Below are 18,981 nucleotides of genomic sequence, written 5' to 3' on the forward strand. Positions count from 1 at the left end.
ATGGAAGGTCCTAGGTTCATCTTTTTTATTGCTTTATTATTGTTTTCCTTTGGTAGACACACTCAAGTAGTGAAGAATAGTACTTCTAGACACAAGACACGTCATCATGGAGGAATACCTGCGAATGAGGGGCCATTCTCATTATAAGAATGAGATGTAATCCCCTCTGCTGGTCAAAATAACCCTTTCACCACTATCACGAAATTTCAAACAGGAAGGAATGTAAAGTAAGTTAACTCAATCCCGGTTAACTTCCGGGCGGCACGGTGGTGTAGTGGTTAGCACTGTCGCCTCACAGCAAGAAGGTCCTGGGTTTGAGCCCAGCAGCTGACGAGGGCCTTTCTGTGCGGAGTTTGCATGTTCTCCTCGTGTCTGCATGAGTTTCCTCCAGGTGCTCCGGTTTCCCCCACAGTCCAAAGACATGCAGGTTAGGCTAATTGGTGGCTCTAAATTGACCGTAGGTGTGAATGTGAGTATGAATGGTTGTGTGTCTCCATGTGTCAGTCCTGCGATGATCTGACGACTTGTCCAGGGTGTACCCCACCTCTTGCCCATAGTCAGCTGGGATAGGCTCCAGCTTGTCTGCGACCCTACATAGGATAAGTGGCTACAGATAATGGATGGATGGTTAACTTCCCCACATGATGAGGGCATCACCAGGGGCCTGTTGAAGCAAGCCAAGGATCGGTTCTCTGGACTGATCCAAAACAGTTCAGGAACAGCTTTCATACCCTACCTAAGTCGAACTCTGGGCAAAAAGCCATGGGGCCAGACAAAAGAAATCTCAAGTGTGAAAATGATCTTTTACAGAGATTATATCGTATTTAAAGTGTGACTTATTCAGTGGTCTAGAACATATAATTTCAGAATTTCAGCACATAGGAACACAGAGACGGGGGAAAAGCACTGAACATTTCACCAGGAAATCAAATAAGTGAACCTACTAGGCATCCAGTGGGGAAACGCAGGAGAAAAAGATCTCTGGGCACAATACTTAATCTGCTCTCCTCCAGAATTCAGGCTTAGTGCTACACATTCTGAGTCAATGTTGCTGTGGTTACAGACGTCTGCCAGCCAGGAAAGTGATGAGGAGTGGATCAAAATGATTTAGAGTGGAGAAACAGGCTGAAAAAGCTACAACTGGGGATGCTTTGATGCCTCACTTTACATGTTATTTGTTTGGGTCTTAGGATGAAGGTATAAAACATGAACCACTGACTGACATAAATGCAGATTAAATGTAAAGTGTAATGAAGGCTCAGAAGATAAATAAGTATTATGTGCGAAAGACAGGTCATCATCATGAATACGTAAAACATGCACAACCATGACTACAACTTAAGAAGAGCAAATAAGTGCTTAAACTTGTTAAACAAAGTGTCAAGTGTCACGATATTGAAGGATGTTAGATATTTGATTTTAATAACCTCTAATGCAGGTCAATTTCACATAAAGGAATCATCAACCCGTAGCCTTTAAGTGAAGATATGCTGTAACCACAGTCACAGGAAGGGCTGCATGCTGTCAGAGGTGCAGAATGGCTACTGCTGTTGATTGCTCTTGCACATGGTTTCATCAGACTCTGAGCTGCTATTGCCAAGGAGCTGTTTAGAGCTCTTCCACTGGCACGAGGGTGCCTATGGATTGCAATTTGGCTGGGTAAAGTAACTCCCAATGCCTGAGTTAATCTATTTATAAACCCAGTGATTGATCACGCCATGCATTCACCAGTGCTGCCACTTGTGCTCTGCCATTCACAACATGATGAAACAAATCGAATGATCAGCCATCCAGTGAAACACCAGTATCCCAAATGGCTTACTTTAAAAAATGAGCATAAAAATAACTACTACTGGTTCACAACTCAGCACTTTAATTATTTTAACAGCTACTGCCATTTTGTCATTAGAAATTTTCATGGTGTTTGAAGGTTGTCCCAATATGATTCCAGCAGCCTCATCAAAGGAAGAGAGATGACATGTTTATGAGTGCAAGCTGAAACAAGACCCGAGACCAAATGTAACCTGCTCACAATAGAATTACTCCATTAAGCCACGCTGACCTTTTAAGTGGATGTCATGATTTGCCTCATATGTGAGCAGGAGCATGAAGAATGATGGTTATTTCAGCAGGGGCAAACCCTTGCGAATAGGCCTCATGTTATTTGTATGGTTGACCGGGGTTTGTTTTGACCAGGCAACATAGTCACATTTAGAAGCTCCATTAGAAAGCAAAAGGGCTGAAAGTGGTTGTGCCCCTGGAGCAATGTAGGATTAAGTGTGTTGCACAAGGACATGACAATAGCACTCAAAGGGACTTTACTGTATCACACTGACATGGCAATCTTTATAGAGGAGTTTAGACTTTGTTATATGTGTATTTTCTTTTTACTTGTTGAATAATTTACTGAAAAATAGAAAAATGGAGATCAGACATTTTTACTAACAGGAGAAAGAGTGATGATCAGCTGCAGTTGGGATATACAGTATTGTGCAGAAGTCTTAGGTCCATGCAAAGAAATGTTGTAGAGCAAAGATGCCTTTGAAAATCCATCCATTATCTATACCGCTTATCCATTGCGGATTGTGGGGGAAGTTGGAGCCAATCCCATCTGACTTCAGGTGAGAGGCAGGGTACACCCTAGGTAGGTCACCACGCTATCACAGAGCTAACACAGATATGAACAAACATTCACACTCACATCTATGGGCAGTTTAGAGTAACCCATCCATCCATCCATTATCTGTAGCCGCTTATCCTGTTCTTCAGGGTCGCAGGCAAGCTGGAGCCTATCCCAGCTGACTATGGGCGAGAGGCGGTTATTGCAGGGCTGACACAGAGACAAACAACCATTCACACTCACACCTACGGTCAATTTAGAGCCACCAATTAGCCTAACCTGCATGTCTTTGGACTGTAGGGGAAACCAGAGTACCCGGAGGAAACCCACGCAGACATGGAGAGAACATGCAAACTCCACACAGAAAGGCCCTCACCGGCCGCTGGGCTCGAACCCAGGACCTTCTTGCTGTGAGGCGACAGTGCTAACCACTACATCACCATGCCACCCCATCTCAAGACTTATTCTTACAACCCTGATTCCAAAAAAGTTGGGACAAAGTACAAATTGTAAATAAAAACGGAATGCAATGATGTGGAAGTTTCAAAATTCCATATTTTATTCAGAATAGAACATGGATGACATATCAAATGTTTAAACTGAGAAAATGTATCATTTAAAGAGAAAAATTAGGTGATTTTAAATTTCATGACAACAACACATCTCAAAAAAGTTGGGACAAGGCCATGTTTACCACTGTGAGACATCCCCTTTTCTCTTTACAACAGTCTGTAAACGTCTGGGGACTGAGGAGACAAGTTGCTCAAGTTTAGGGATAGGAATGTTAACCCATTTTTGTCTAATGTAGGATTCTAGTTGCTCAACTGTCTTAGGTCTTTTTTGTCATATTTTCCGTTTTATGATGCGCCAAATGTTTTCTATGGGTGAAAGATCTGGACTGCAGGCTGGCCAGTTCAGTACCCGGACCCTTCTTCTACGCAGCCATGATGCTGTAATTGATGCAGTATGTGGTTTGGCATTGTCATGTTGGAAAATGCAAGGTCTTCCCTGAAAGAGACGTCGTCTGGATGGGAGCATATGTTGCTCTAGAACCTGGATATACCTTTCAGCACTGATGGTGTCTTTCCAGATGTGTAAGCTGCCCATGCCACACGCACTAATGCAACCCCATACCATCAGAGATGCAGGCTTCTGAACTGAGCGCTGATAACAACTTGGGTCGTCATTCTCCTCTTTGGTTTGAATGACACGGCGTCCCTGATTTCCATAAAGAACTTCAAATTTTGATTCGTCTGACCACAGAACAGTTTTCCACTTTGCCACAGTCCATTTTAAATGAGCCTTGGCCCAGAGAAGACGTCTGCACTTCTGGATCATGTTTAGATACGGCTTCTTCTTTGAACTATAGAGTTTTAGCTGGCAACGGCGGATGGCACGGTGAATTGTGTTCACAGATAATGTTCTCTGGAAATATTCCTGAGCCCATTTTGTGATTTCCAATACAGAAGCATGCCTGTATGTGATGCAGTGGCGTCTAAGGGCCCGAAGATCACGGGCACCCAGTATGGTTTTCTGGCCTTGACCCTTACGCACAGAGATTCTTCCAGATTCTCTGAATCTTTTGATGATATTATGCACTGTAGATGATGATATGTTGAAACTCTTTGCAATTTTACACTGTCAAACTCCTTTCTGATATTGCTTCACTATTTGTTGGCGCAGAATTAGGGGGATTGGTGATCCTCTTCCCAGCTTTACTTCTGAGAGCCGCTGCCACTCCAAGATGCTCTTTTTATACCCAGTCATGTTAATGGCCTATTGCCAATTGACCTAATGAGTTGCAGTTTGGTCCTCCAGCTGTTCCTTTTTTGTACCTTTAACTTTTCCAGCCTCTTATTGCCCCTGTCCCAACTTTTCTGAGATGTGTTGCTGTCATGAAATTTCAAATGAGCCAATATTTGGCATGAAATTTCAAAATGTGGAGGGGGGCGGCACGGTGGTGTAGTGGTTAGCGCTGTCGCCTCACGTCAAGAAGGTCCGTGTTCGAGCCCCGTGGCCGACGAGGGCCTTTCTGTGTGGAGTTTGCATGTTCTCCCCGTGTCCGCGTGGGTTTTCTCCGGGTGCTCCGGTTTCCCCCACAGTCCAAAGACATGCAGGTTAGGTTAACTGGTGGCTCTAAATTGACCGTAGGTGTGAATGGTTGTCTGTGTCTATGTGTCGGCCCTGTGATGACCTGGTGACTTGTCCAGGGTGTACCCCGCCTTTTGCCCATAGTCAGTTGGGATAGGTTCCAGCTTGCCTGCGACCCTGTAGAACAGGATAAAGCGGCTAGAGATAATTTCAAAATTTCTCACTTTCGACAGTTGATATGTTGTTTATGTTCTATTGTGAATACAATATCAGTTTTTGAGATTTGTAAATTATTGCATTCCGTTTTTATTTACAATTTGTACTTTGTCCCAACTTTTTTGAATCGGGGTTGTAGAAATTCAAGCAAAATCCAACATCGTCTCCCTCATTCATGTGGATTTCTCATAAGCTCAGGTTCACAATTAAATTGTGCACCATAGTCCCACTGAGAGATGAACCTCACGTTAACATATACCAAGTCTAAGCATTCTTCTATGTTGGAAAACAGAAGAATTTAACAAGCAGGAGTGAATTCAAACAAACCATTTCCTGTACATGGTTTCCCATGTGGCTACAGGTTGCAGAAAATAAAAAGAGTAACTGCTAATCAGATTCCCATGTGTGCCAATTTGATTCAGTGAAGCAGCTCAATCAGCAATCAGCTCTATAAAACTGAATTACTTTATTAACAAGTCCACTGCACCTAATTTCATCATTACAGTATGGATCAAAACTGGACATTGTCATATAAATGTCATTACAGATGGATAATGCAGAGAGCAGGAGGTCAGGAGATGAAAATGTAGCAAATTAATGGTGCACAAGTAAAGAAGGAACGTTTCTCCTCTTCAGCACTGTTGTTTGTGAAGCATATCAAGTTAATTAGATGGTAAAGGCCAGGTGCAGACAGAGGCATAGCTGGAGCGGGTTTAATTGTAGATCTTAACACATATTCAGCGATGATTATTATATACTGTACGGTACATACTGTATTTGTCAAATAATATTGTTTTGCACAATAAGTGCACTATAAAGATTTTCATAAAATGTTAGAAACCATTATGATTCCATCCATTATCTGTAACCACTTATCCTGTGCAGGGTCACGGGCAAGCGTCCTTGTCCCAGCTGACTATGGGTGTTACACCCTGGACAAGTCGCCAGGTCATCACAGGGCTGACACACAGAGACAAACAACCATTCACACTCACATTCACACCTACGGTCAATTTAGAGCCACCAGTTAACCTAACCTGCATGTCTTTGGACTGTGGGGGAAACCGGAGCACCCGGAGGAAACCCACGCGGACACGGGGAGAACATGCAAACTCCACACAGAAAGAACCCAGAACCTCCTTGCTGTGAGGCGACAGTGCTAAGTACTACACCACCGTGCCACCCCATTATGAGTCCTTCATATTTAATTGCTTTAGTTTGTTTAATCAGCTGTTTAATCCACTGAGAAACAGGATTAACCAATAAGAATTATGTATTTCGTTCTTGCATAGGAGATACACTATATAGCTAAAAGTATGTACACTGTAAAAAAAAATTAGTCAAGCCAACTTAAAAATATAACGCAACCTGCTGCCAAAGGATTTTGAGTAAACTCAACTAGTTTACCCAAATAGTTGTGCTGACTTGCTCTTTTAAGTCAACACAGATGAGTATTTTATGTTGACCTTACTTTATTTAGCAAGTTCAGTGCATTCAAATTGTTTAGTTGAAATAAATTGAAGTAATAATGCCAATTAACTTAGAAGAGCGGGCGGCACGGTGGTGTAGTGGTTAGCGCTGTCGCCTCACAGCAAGAAGGCCCTGGGTTAGAGCCCCGTGGCTGGCGAGGGCCTTTCTGTGTGGAGTTTGCATGTTCTCCCCGTGTCCGCGTGGGTTTCCTCCGGGTGCTCCGGTTTCCCCCACAGTCCAAAGACATGCAGGTTAGGCTAATTGGTGGCTCTAAATTGACCGTAGGTGTGAATGTGAGTGTGAATGGTTGTCTGTGTCTATGTGTCAGCCCTGTGATGACCTGGCGACTTGTCCAGGGTGTACCCCGCCTTTCGCCCGTAGTCAGCTGGGATAGGCTCCAGCTTGCCTGCGACCCTGTAGAACAGGATAAAGCGGCTACAGATAATGAGATGAGATGAGATTTAGTGTGCATTACATTTTTTAGTTAACACAAACCTCTCAACACTTAAGTTCTACTTCACTTTGCCTATTATTACACAAACAGAAACAAGTACTGACATACAAGGAGGGAATTCCCTGGCCTCTGTTGAGGAAAGCTTAGTCTATACTCCTACACAACGTCTCGTGTCAGTTTCCACGGACTTCTCACTCCACCCGACTGTTGAAACTTTCGAACTTGTGAAGTGTGCATGCGCAGTGGCATTGGTTAAGGGGTGTCAATCAGCACTTGAATATAAGTTCACTTCACTTAATTTTCCAATTCCTATGAACTTGTGGTGAAGGAAAGCGTCTCAACTATTTTTTTTTAGTTACTTGAACAATTAGAAGGGAAATTTGTTCATTCAACTTAGAATCCTTTTTTCACTCAACAATTTTGCAAGTTACATTTTTTACAGTGTAGACGCCTGACCATGACCCCCATATATGGACCTTTCCCAAACTGTTGTCACAAAGTTGGAAGCACCTGACTGTCTAGAATGCCTTAGTGTGTCGTAATATTAAGATTTTCCTTCACTGGAACTAAGAGCCCCAAACATGTTCCAGCTTAACAATACATCTGTACACAGAGTAAGCTCTGTGAAGACATGCTTTGCCAAGGTTGAAGTGAAAAACATTTGAGTGGCCTGCATAGATCCCTGACTTCAATCTTACTGAACAACTTTGAGATGAAGTGGAACACAGACTGCATGCACACCAGGCTTCCTTGTTTGACATCAGTGCTTGACCTCACTAATGCGCTTGTGGCCGAATGAGCAAATCCCCACAGCTATGCTCCAAAATCTAGTGGAAAGCCTTCGCAGAAAAGCATCAGTGTTCATCAAGCACTTATGGCTGTCATGCTCAGGTGTCCACATACAATCAAATACAATTTACTGTATGTATTGTATGAGAGTGGCTGAGTAGTTGCTTTTAGGTCAACTACTCAGTGTTTTTTGTTTTTTGCACCATTCTGTGTAAACTCTAGAGACTGTTGTGTGTGAAAACCCCAGGAGATCAGCAGTTTCTGAAATACTCAAACCAGTCCATCTGGCACCAACACCCATGCCACAGTGAAAATATAAGTTGTTTGTTGCTGTGATGCTAGTGGTTGCTACTTTTTTTGCATTATAAGCTTTGTTTTCTGGTTTGAGAAGTTGGAGATTCATGTCATGGTGTATAAACAGGGCCCCAACAATGGTTCAACCCCCCCAAAATAACTTCTTTGTTGGACCACTGGTGGTAAGCACTTTTTCTTCCTGTAGAAGACACTGGGCTTTGTTCACATTCGGTTGGAATTTTTTTTACATGATTAACATAATATCAATGGGTTCATTAAATATTGATTGATTTTGAGCATATAATTGCTGCAAATAATATATGACACTAAATAATTTATATGCGTGTGAAATGATGAAGTATATAATCTCTGACCAAGGTTGAGACGGTCATTTATCACTTCTGATTAACACTTTCTAACATTTTAATATATTAAATCTAGGTCACATATTGTACTTCCGTGATTAAGCTCTTGAGGATATCAATCTTTTTTCACTCCTCCCCCCCTCCCCCAAGGAATTTGATTCAATAAGGCAATTCCTTTATTATATTATATTTCCCCTTGTATTTATGAGATGTATTGCAGGGCTAGGTGAGGCCTATCAGTCAATTTTAATCCAATTTTACAGGCACAATTATAGCAGGCATATAACAACCAGAGCAGAGAGGGGATTAGGTTAAGTTCTTTCATTTTCATTCCCTTGAGGTTTGGAATTCCCTGGGTGCACTGAGAGCTTGTTCATGTTGGAGAAGAAGTGCACCTGTAGGAGGTTTATGTTAAATCCAATTCTTAAAATGAAGGTGGTAGTGGTACATGTTTTTCCTTATTAAGCTCTGTGGACGCGCCAGCTTTAAGGTGATAAATCACATTGAGTCATGGAAGATAGGGTTACGTCATATAAGTCATATGAGTGAAGGTTATACACTCACCAGCCACTTTATTAGGAACACCCATCCACCTGCTGTTCTATGCAGTTATCTAATCAGCCGGTCCCTTGACAGCAGCACAATGCATAAAATCATGCAGCTACAAATCAAGTGCTTCAGTTAATGTTCACTTCAAACATCAGAACGGGAAAAATTGTGATCTCAAAGTGTGACTTTCTTTCACTGTGGCATGGGTGTTGGTGCCAGATGGACTGGTTTGAGTATTTCAGAAACTGCTGATCTCCTGGGGTTTTCACACACAACAGTCTCTAGAGTTTACACAGAATGGTGCGAAAAACAAAAAACACTGAGTGAGCGATAGTTCTGTGGGTGGAAACGTCTTATTGATAAGAGAGGTCAGAGGAAAATGGCCAAATTGGTTCAAGCTGCCAGGAAGGATATAGCAACTCATAGCAATTCTTTAAAACTGTGATGAGCAGAAAAGCATCTCAGAAGAACACATAGCAGAAGAACACATTGGGTTCCACTCCTGCCAGCCAAGAACAGGAATCTTAGAATCAAGAACAAATTCCTATTAAAGTGGCCAGTGAGTGTATTTCAAGAAAACTTTCTGACACATTTACATACCCACAGACATTTTCACATTTTTCTCAGAGCATTAGTTTACATGAAAAAAGGCCACAATGAAAATGCAAAGTTTATTTAAAAATTTGGTTTCGAGTGCTATTAAGGAGGGCGGCACAGTGGTGAGTATTGTCACCTCACAGCAAGAAGGTTCTGGGTTCGAGCGCAGTAGCCGACGAGAGCCTTTCTGTGCGGAGTTTGCATGTTCTCCCCGTGTCCGTGTGGGTTTCCTCCGGGTGCTCTGGTTTCCCCCACAGTCCAAAGACATGCGGTTAGGCTAATTGGTGACTCTAAATTAACCGTAGGTGTAAATGGTTGTTTGTCTCTATGTGTATGACCTGGTGACTTGTCCAGGGTGTACCCCGCCTCTCACCCATAGTCAGCTGGGATAGGCGACTGTGTAACACTGCACAGGATAAGCGGCTACAGATAATGGATGGATGGATGTTATTAAGGAATGCCAGCTACAGAGTCATCAGTGTTCATTCCTAATTGCATTTTTTTGCACTTTCATATCCCTCAAAAGGCTTGGAAATCTGTCAGGTGAATTGCGGGACAGCTTTCTTACTACATTATCTGGTTTGATTTGCACAAATTGGTGCATTTCTGTTGAAATTTCAGTCTTGTGCATTTTAAACAATGTTCAGCAAAAGAGCTAAAAGTGGATGTTGTGAGTCAAAGCACCTGATAAATCAGATGAAATTACTCCTCATCTGCAATGTCTTGTAATTAAGCCTGAGTCAGTACATCTGGAACAAATTCTGCCCTGTTGTGGATTGAAGAGCAGAGACAGCACACTCACACACATCACCGCATACTGATGTCTGACAGATATTGATATTTTGCTTGGGTCAAATCTGTGGTGAACAAAAGTGTTTTACTACAGAACACATCCCTCAGAAGGATTTCCATGGCAAAAATAAAAAATCTAGTCTTACTGTATACTACAGAGTCAGTGATGATTCTCCAGTGGAAAATATTTTCCAAGACTAGACTTAACATCTCATCTCATTATCTCTAGCCGCTTTATCCTGTTCTACAGGGTCGCAGGCAAGCTGGAGCCTATCCCAGCTGACTACGGGCGAAAGGCGGGGTACACCCTGGACAAGTCGCCAGGTCATCACAGGGCTGACACATAGACGCAGACAACCATTCACACTCACATTCACACCTACAGTCAATTTAGAGTCACCAGTTAACCTAACCTGCATGTCTTTGGACTGTGGGGGAAACCGGAGCACCCAGAGGAAACCCACACGGACACGGGGAGAACATGCAAACTCCACACAGAAAGGCCCTCGCCAGCCACAGGGCTCGAACCCAGACCTTCTTGCTGTGAGGCGACAGCGCTAACCACTACACCACCGTGCCGCATAGACTTAACATCTGCAGTATAAACTACCTGCTTAATCATCTGATTAACTTGATAATTACTCTGTGGTAGTTTGTCTTTAGAATGACAGTACCATTGGCCAGTAGATGTAGTATTTGCTTCTGTCTTGGGGTAAATATTACCTGAGCAAGAGCACAGGTTGTCAGGCAAAATGCATCAAGTAAGGAATAAAACACAACAAGGCATAATGCTATAGGAAAATAATAAATGATGGAGTGGTGTTGATCTGTTACAACCCTTAATTATTTTGCTGTAACTGTATGTTTTATTTGGGTTAGACTATAGTAATTGGGGTGGCACGGTGGTGTAGTGGTTAGCACTGTTGCTTCACAGCAAGAAGGTTCTGGGTTCAAGCCCAGTGGCCGGCGGGGGCCTTTCTGTGTGGAGTTTGTATGTTCTCCCCGTGTCTACGTGGGTTTTGGGTTTCCCCCCACAGTCCAAAGACATGCAGTTCGATTAACTGGCTACTCTAAATTGCCCATATGTGTGAGTGCACAGAAAGAAACCAACCACCCTACTGCTGCAATTCTGGCCAACTCAACCAAACATGGTTCACCTCAAGCCTGGATCGGGTTTTGTAGTGACGACAATGACTATAACAATTTACCAAAGATTGTACATTTTTATGAACTAATGAATGACATATTTGACCATTTGTAGTTATATTTAAAAGTTGGGTACCCAAAGTTGGAGAAACCAGCAAGAGTAAGCTAGATTTCAAAAGTACCCAACCAAAAAACTCCCACCCCTTCCCATCAAAGCCACACCTCCAAAACACATGAACACACACTGCATGACTACTGATGGAGGATGAGACTGAGAGGGGAAGAGAGAGAATTGTGGACAGAAACATAGCACATCTTTGTCATATCCAACAACCTCATGTCTCAGTCACATGTAAGAAAATACCTAACATGATTATAATGGATGTAAACAACAAACATGGCTATTGTTAGTTGTCTCAGCTGTCGACTAGTTCACAAGCTTTAACAAAATGTCTGCAATATGTCTACTTAGCCTTGTGTGGAAGGCTCCAATCATGTGCAATGAGTGCACATAGGTAGACAGGCAGGTAGGCCATCTAATCATTTCATGCAGACCATATGAAATGATTGGACTTACAGCCCTGCGACTACTATAGATAATGGGTTTCTGTCCTTTTATTGTCAGAGCATTTGATTTAGTCATTGTTGTTGGGATGTAAAGAGAATTTCAAGAAATATAACAAAAATGCTTCTAAAATAAATTGCCTAGACTAACTTTAATGTTGTAGAACATCCACGAGACAAGCTGCTTCCTGTTATTTAAAAAGCACGCACAGTTTGTCATGTTCCTGAGCCCAGTCTCCCACAGCGTTAAAAAAACATACTGACTGTTATAATGCACTGATACAGTACTCGAGACTCCTTCCAGAAATGTTAATAAACATCTTTCAGAAAGCTTCGTCACATCAACAATTATACGTCTTTGTTTGCATAGACAATTGAGTAGTATCCACTATACAAATCCCTGTGAATGAGCTGTTATTATAGAAATGATATTTAACAATTATTCGCTGAAGGCCAAGTGAATACCAGTGAATAATAACCGAGACAAAATTGAGGTTATTATTAACCGTTATTCACTGAGCCTGAGGTGGCTAACTGTTTTAGTATAAATACACAAGTGATTATATCAGAAAAATAAAAAATCGTATTAAAAAATCTTTTATTTCAAAATTCAAAAGCGGCATGCAAATGTAATGCACGCAGACTTGTCGCTTATCTAGACCGAGTCACATAAAATACTTTGTTTTGAAATAGATAAAATAAATCACAATTCCACCTTCCCTTTGAATAGTTGTAGATCAAACTTCGGAGCATCTTTAGTGCTTTTAGGAACAGCATTTTCTTTCATTATTTGTAATTCTTCCTCATTTACGGTGACGAAGCAATTGGCAGCCATTTTGCTGAGTCGCTTGAGGTGATTATTGAGAATTGGTATAAATACGGAGGTGACTGTAGGAAAGCGCACGCTGATTGGTTGAAAGATTTGGGCTATTTCTCGATGATCACCTCAAGCGACTCAACAAAATGGCGGCCAATCACTTTGTCACCATAAGTGAGGAAGAATTAGAATTGATGTCAATCATGCACAGAACAGATCATTTAGTGTAGAAATTCCACTTTGCTAAAATAGAGAGACTCTTATATACTTTAGAGGCCTTGGGGTTATAAGATAATGCACTATAAATAAATTACTGCAGATTTTATTGTAAATTACTAACAGGTAGTTTTCTAGTGAGCTAGTGAACTATATCTAGAATGGCTAGAACGTAAAATAATGCTGAGAAAATATGATACTGTACATGTGTTTTAGAGAAATTTCAATTCAGTTATTATTGTCCATCTATTCATTATCCGTAACTGCTTATCCTATGCAGGGTCGCAGGCAAGCTGGAGCCTATCCCAGCTGACTACGGGCGAAAGGCGGGGTACACCCTGGACAAGTCGCCAGGTCATCACAGGGCTGACACATAGACACAGACAACCATTCACACTCACACCTACGGTCAATTTAGAGCCACCAGTTAACCTAACCTGCATGTCTTTGGACTGTGGGGGAAACCGGAGCACCCGGAGGAAACCCACGCGGACACGGGGAGAACATGCAAACTCCGCACAGAAAGGCCCTCGCCAGCCACGGGGCTCAAACCCAGGACCTTCTTGCTGTGAGGCAACAGCGCTAACCACTACACCACCGTGCCACCCTTCAGTTATTATTGTATTTTATCTTAATGCAGTGTATCTTACTGTGCTAATCGATATAGTTTGTATAATAATTTAATAACATTTTCCAATATTATAGAATTACTATAATGACCAAAATACTATAAATTGTTTTACTGCATCAAAATGAAAAATCACAACACAAAAACAAACAAGCAGAAAACGGCTGAAAAGCAGTCAATACCACAATGCATCAAGAATGCATTACAATTTTAGTGTAATTTATTTTCATTTGTTATACAGGACAGTGTAAATGTTTCATTTTTAGGAATGTTGTATGTTTGGTCAGGTTTAATGGTCATTCTATAATATATAATGTTCACACACACACACACACACACACACATGCATGATGATGCACGTCACTCAATAATGAATCAATTGGGCATGACTGTTCTGACTGTGGGTGGCACGGTGGTGTAGTGGTTAGCACTGTTGCCTCACAGCAAGAAGGTTCCGGGTTCGAACCCAGCGGCCAGCGAGGGCTTTTCTGTGTGGAGTTTGCATGTTCTCCCCGTGTCCGCGTGGGTTTCCTCCGGGTGCTCCGGTTTCCCCCACAGTCCAAAGACATGCAGGTTAGGTTAACTGGTGACTCTAAATTGACCGTAGGTGTGAATGTGAGTGTGAATGGTTGTCTGTGTCTATGTGTCAGCCCTGTGATGACCTGGCGACTTGTCCAGGGTGTACCCCGCCTTTCGCCCGTAGTCAGCTGGGATAGGCTCCAGCTTGCCTGCGACCCTGTAGAACAGGATAAAGTGGCTACGGATAATGAGATGAGATGAGATGAGTTTGCATGTTCTCCCCGTGTCTGCGTGGATTTCCTCCGGGTGCTCCGGTTTCCCCCACAGTCCAAAGACATGCAGTTAAGTGAACATGGGGCGGCCTTGGGCTGAGGTGCCCTTGAGCAAGGTACCGAACCCCTGACTGCTCCCCGGGCGCTGTGTGTGGCTGCCCACTGCTCTGGGTGTGTGTGCGCGTGTGTTCACTGCTTCAGATGGGTTAAATGCAAAGGATGAATTTCACTGTGCTTGAAGTGTGCATGTGACAAATAAAGGTTTCTTCTTCTTCTCATAATTATATAAAAGACTCGCAATTAATTTTTGCCCAATCACAAATTGCTACTATAATACTCATGTGTCTTTATAATCATTACAATGAGGTGGATTTGCTGCACACAAACACTATACTGCCTTTAATGAGACTATTGTGAAAGGCAGCAGAACACTTGGTTCCTCAGAACCTGGCTAATGCATTCACTAATATAGTGATTGATACCTGTTAATTGCTTACCATTAGTGAATAAATGCAGCAAACTGAAGCCTCCTCGGTGCTTTCATCTGGGTGCTATTGGAGATCTTAACACAAACAGGCTTTCATCCATTCAAAAAAAATTACAGTATAATCTTGTAATTAACATTCTCCAACCCCTTTCTCAGACCCTCCCAGCGCTCCCCATAATGCACTGCTCTGAATGAGAAAGCAGCACTGTATTTCTTTGAGTGTTTTTTTTTAATCTGTGAGTTGTAGTTTTAATATTGGTTCACATTTGGTAAGCAATTAAAGTGGTTCATTTTGGACCTAAACAGAAGGGTTGAAATGCTATCAGTGAGGTTTCATCAGTGTTGCATTGGCCAAGCCAGTGCTTTAATTCATGACTGGGAATGGGGTTTCTTAAAGAAAAAAATGTTCTTCTCAGAGTGTAATTTTCCAGAATATAAGGCTAGGCTTACTGGCATGTTGATCTCCAAGTATATCACAAGACCAACCCTAGACACAACAACATTCCAAGACATTCATCCAACACCGTTCCTTTCTCCACCTCATTCCCATGGGTCACCTTTTTTTTAAATACTTTTTTTGGCCACATTAACATCCCTTTGGCTGCAGACATGCTCAAACAAATCAGTGACTTGACTGTGGTCGCTGCTAGCTAACTCCAATCCACCTGAGCTGGGTATTTACAATCACTGAGGAGCCTGAAGGATAGGGAAGGAAGTCCATAAATAATGGCTTGAAAGTTAGTAAGGCTGCCTTAAGTAGGCGGCTATAAACCCCTCAAGACTAAGGTCAGCAGGGTTTGCTTGTTACAATCCTGTTCTCATTCCTGCCATTTTGTCCCTCTGTCCCATTTGAACATGTTTATGACGTCATTTTGTCAATAATAAAATGAAGTTAAAGGTTAAAATGACTGGTCTTTATAAATATACACTTGGACACATTCTATGTGCACACACTAGGAATGTAATGGATCCATTACATGAATTATTCATGTTTAGTATAAATATGGAGGTGATTATAGGAAATCGCGTGCTGATTGGTCGAGAAATTCAGACTATTTCTCAATAATCACCTCAAGCGACTCAACAAAATGGTGGCCAAACACTTTATCACCGTAAGTGAGGAAGAATTAGAAATGATGAAAGAAAACGTTGTTCCTAAAAGCACTAAAGATGCTATGAAGTTTGGTCTAAAACTATTCAAAGGTAAAGTGGAATTGTGGTTTATTTTATCTGTTTCAAAACAAAGTATTTTATGTGACTCAGCATAGATAAATCATACAAGTCTACATGCATTACATTTGCATGCTGCTTTTGAAGTTTGAAATAATTTATTTTTTAATATGAGTTTTTTTAATAATCACCTGCATATTTATACTAAGGGTAGTATCTCACTGGGCTGCGACAGCCTGCGACTAGTTGGAGACACAACAATTGCGATAAAATATGCGAATTAGCGACAATTTTCACTTGGAATCACACTGAATTGATATTCACATATTTTATCGCAATTGTTGTGTCTCCAACGAGTCGTAGGCTGTCGCAGCCCAGTGAGATCCTACCCATACACTCACACTTCCTGTCTCACGGAAACTGACTTGAGAAGGGTTCGCAATGGCTTTGCGACACCAGCGAAGCATTTGCAGCTATTTTGAGAGAAATTTTGTCACACAAATTTTTTGAACATGTTCACGAAGGAGCGACACTTTGCAACTCATGCGAAGAAATTGAGAAGCCCTGCAAATGTTTCAAGACACTTCTGAAACTCTTTCACGAATGACGTTCGCAATTTGTCGCCAGCTGTGGCAGCCCAGTGAGATACTGGCTTAAAACAATTATCCACCTCAGGCTCAGTGAATATCGTTGAATAATAACCTCAACTTCATCTCAATTATTATTCACCAATATTCACTTTACCTTGAGCAAATAATTGTTAAATAATGGATTATTCAGAATGAACAGATAATACTGTATATTCTAAACACATACAAATACAGATTCAAATAGGATATGCACTATATATTGTTTTTGTTTGGTTTCTATGTTTGCACATTTTTGGATATTATTTCCAAGGAATTTTTCTGGGGTGAGTTTCCCCAAAGCATTGCAGCACAAAGATCATTGTTAAATGGTAGAGCGAGCATCACAATGAACACTCTCTCTCTCTTAGTTAGGATGCTCTTAGCATTAAGAGGCTTTTGGGAAACGCACCCCTGATTATTTTCTGGAAAATAACAAACCCCAAAAGTAGCGTAAATCTGATATTACAGTATAAGGTGGCTGTTGTTGTCACTTATAATCAATAGTTCCCTGCTTTGGGAAAGAAAAAATATATTACTTTTACTTGTTACTTTTAAAAGATAGTTCCCTAGCTTGCTCCGTTCAGTAACTGCAAAAGTTTGAGAGATGAATAAAGTTATGTTCTACATATTGCTGTTTTTATATTTTGTTGAATGAAAAATGTCTTATTTCCCAGCAGCCCTGGGTTTTTTTTTCTTACCAATGATTTCCAGTGTGGGGCGGCACAGTGGTGTAGTGGTTAGCGCTGTCGCCTCACAGCAAGAAGGTCTGGGTTCGAGCCCCGTGGCCGGCGAGGGCCTTTCTGTGCAGAGTTTGCATGTTCTCCCCGTGTCCGCGTGGGTTTCCTCCGGGTGTTCCGGTTTCCCCCACAGTCCAAAGACATGCAGGTTAGGCTAACTGGTGACTCTAAATTGACCGTAGGTGTGAATGTGAGTGTGAATGGTTGTCTGTGTCTATGTGTCAGCCCTGTGATGACCTGGCGACTTGTCCAGGGTGTACCCCGCCTTTCGCCCGTAGTCAGCTGGGATAGGCTCCAGCTTGCCTGCGACCCTGTAGAACAGGATAAAGCAGCTACAGATAATGAGATGAGACGAGATGAGATGAGATGAGATTTCCAGTGTTTTCAGAGACATCACAAAGCAAAAATAAAACAAAAACAAAGACACACACACACACCTGCCAAGACAGATCCTAATATGTATGTCAAGGGGTGTTTGCCTGTTTCCTTAAATAATGTTTGTATCACTCATAATTAATAGGAATACAAGATATTCGTGGTTTCCTCTCCTATAGCCACAAAAGCACTTCTCTTCTCTTCCAACTTTTAAAATACTCATCTATCTACTGTATTTGTCTGAGTGTCTGCAGATATTTGTTTCTAAACATGAATGAATGAATGAATGAATGAATGAGAAATCCTCTCAAATGGCACTTCCTACGGCTACAGTTTCCAGCAAAAGAACTCACCAGTGATTCCTGCAGGAGGATGTGGAGCTGTGAGTGTCCATTTGCGTGTGCTAGTGCCAGAGGTGTGTGTCCAAAATGGTTGGTGCTTCTCATGGCCTGCTGAGCTCCGGGACACTGCAGCAGAACACTGGCCAGATCTTTTAGCCCATACTGCGCCGCAAAGTGCAGGAGAGTCGGGATGTCCTCTGAGTGGGATACTGCAGATGACAATGAATGTCTAAAGATGTTTGCATCCTGAACATGCTCTAGAAATTTGATCAGTCCATAAATACAGCATAGCATATCCATTTTAAAATAATCTAAAAAAATATAGAGATCCAAATTGTGAGCAGATTTGAAGGCACACGGGAATAGAGATCTTATATAACCATAGAGTTCTACCTCCATCTGAAAACATGCGGTAGCAATATCAAATCCAGAATTAAAAATCAAACACAAAATTGATAGACCCTCAATGCTTTGGATGCTATATGAAGGGTTACTTTACACCATGGCTTTCACTGCTGAGCCCAAGCTCTAACTCACTGTGTAGGTGTTTGAAAGGCAAAGATGATGCATTATTTATCAGTAGGCTTTGTACTGCCACATATTCAGATTTGAGAGCTGACTTTATTGTAAGACTATTCTGGTTAAAGTTTTGTTTGCTGTGCTTTGGGGGGGGGGAAAGAAGCTATTTTGAAAGTAACTTTTAGAACAGTATGAAAACTCATTTCTTTTCAGCTGTGGTGAGCTTGTAACATGAGTAATGACCAGCACTGCTTGCAGAAGACAGCTCTGAGGCTGGAATCGACAATCATTTGTTGGTCACAGGATCAATACCTGACTACTGAT

General features: G+C 41.8%; 1 protein-coding gene across 3 annotated transcripts in view; it reads right to left on the bottom strand.

Annotated features, from left to right (window-relative positions):
• The window catches only part of LOC132894594 (B-cell scaffold protein with ankyrin repeats-like), a 153,072-nt gene that overhangs the window by 46,787 nt on the left and 87,304 nt on the right, over nt 1–18,981 (bottom strand). For all 3 annotated transcript variants that reach the window (XM_060934650.1, XM_060934660.1, XM_060934640.1), the window contains exon 8: nt 18,151–18,347. In XM_060934650.1, coding sequence (XP_060790633.1) covers nt 18,151–18,347 — 197 coding nt within the window. The remainder of the gene's footprint in view (nt 1–18,150; nt 18,348–18,981) is intronic.

This window comes from Neoarius graeffei, chromosome 1 (assembly GCF_027579695.1).
Source record: "Neoarius graeffei isolate fNeoGra1 chromosome 1, fNeoGra1.pri, whole genome shotgun sequence".
NCBI classification, from domain to species: Eukaryota; Metazoa; Chordata; class Actinopteri; order Siluriformes; family Ariidae; genus Neoarius; species Neoarius graeffei.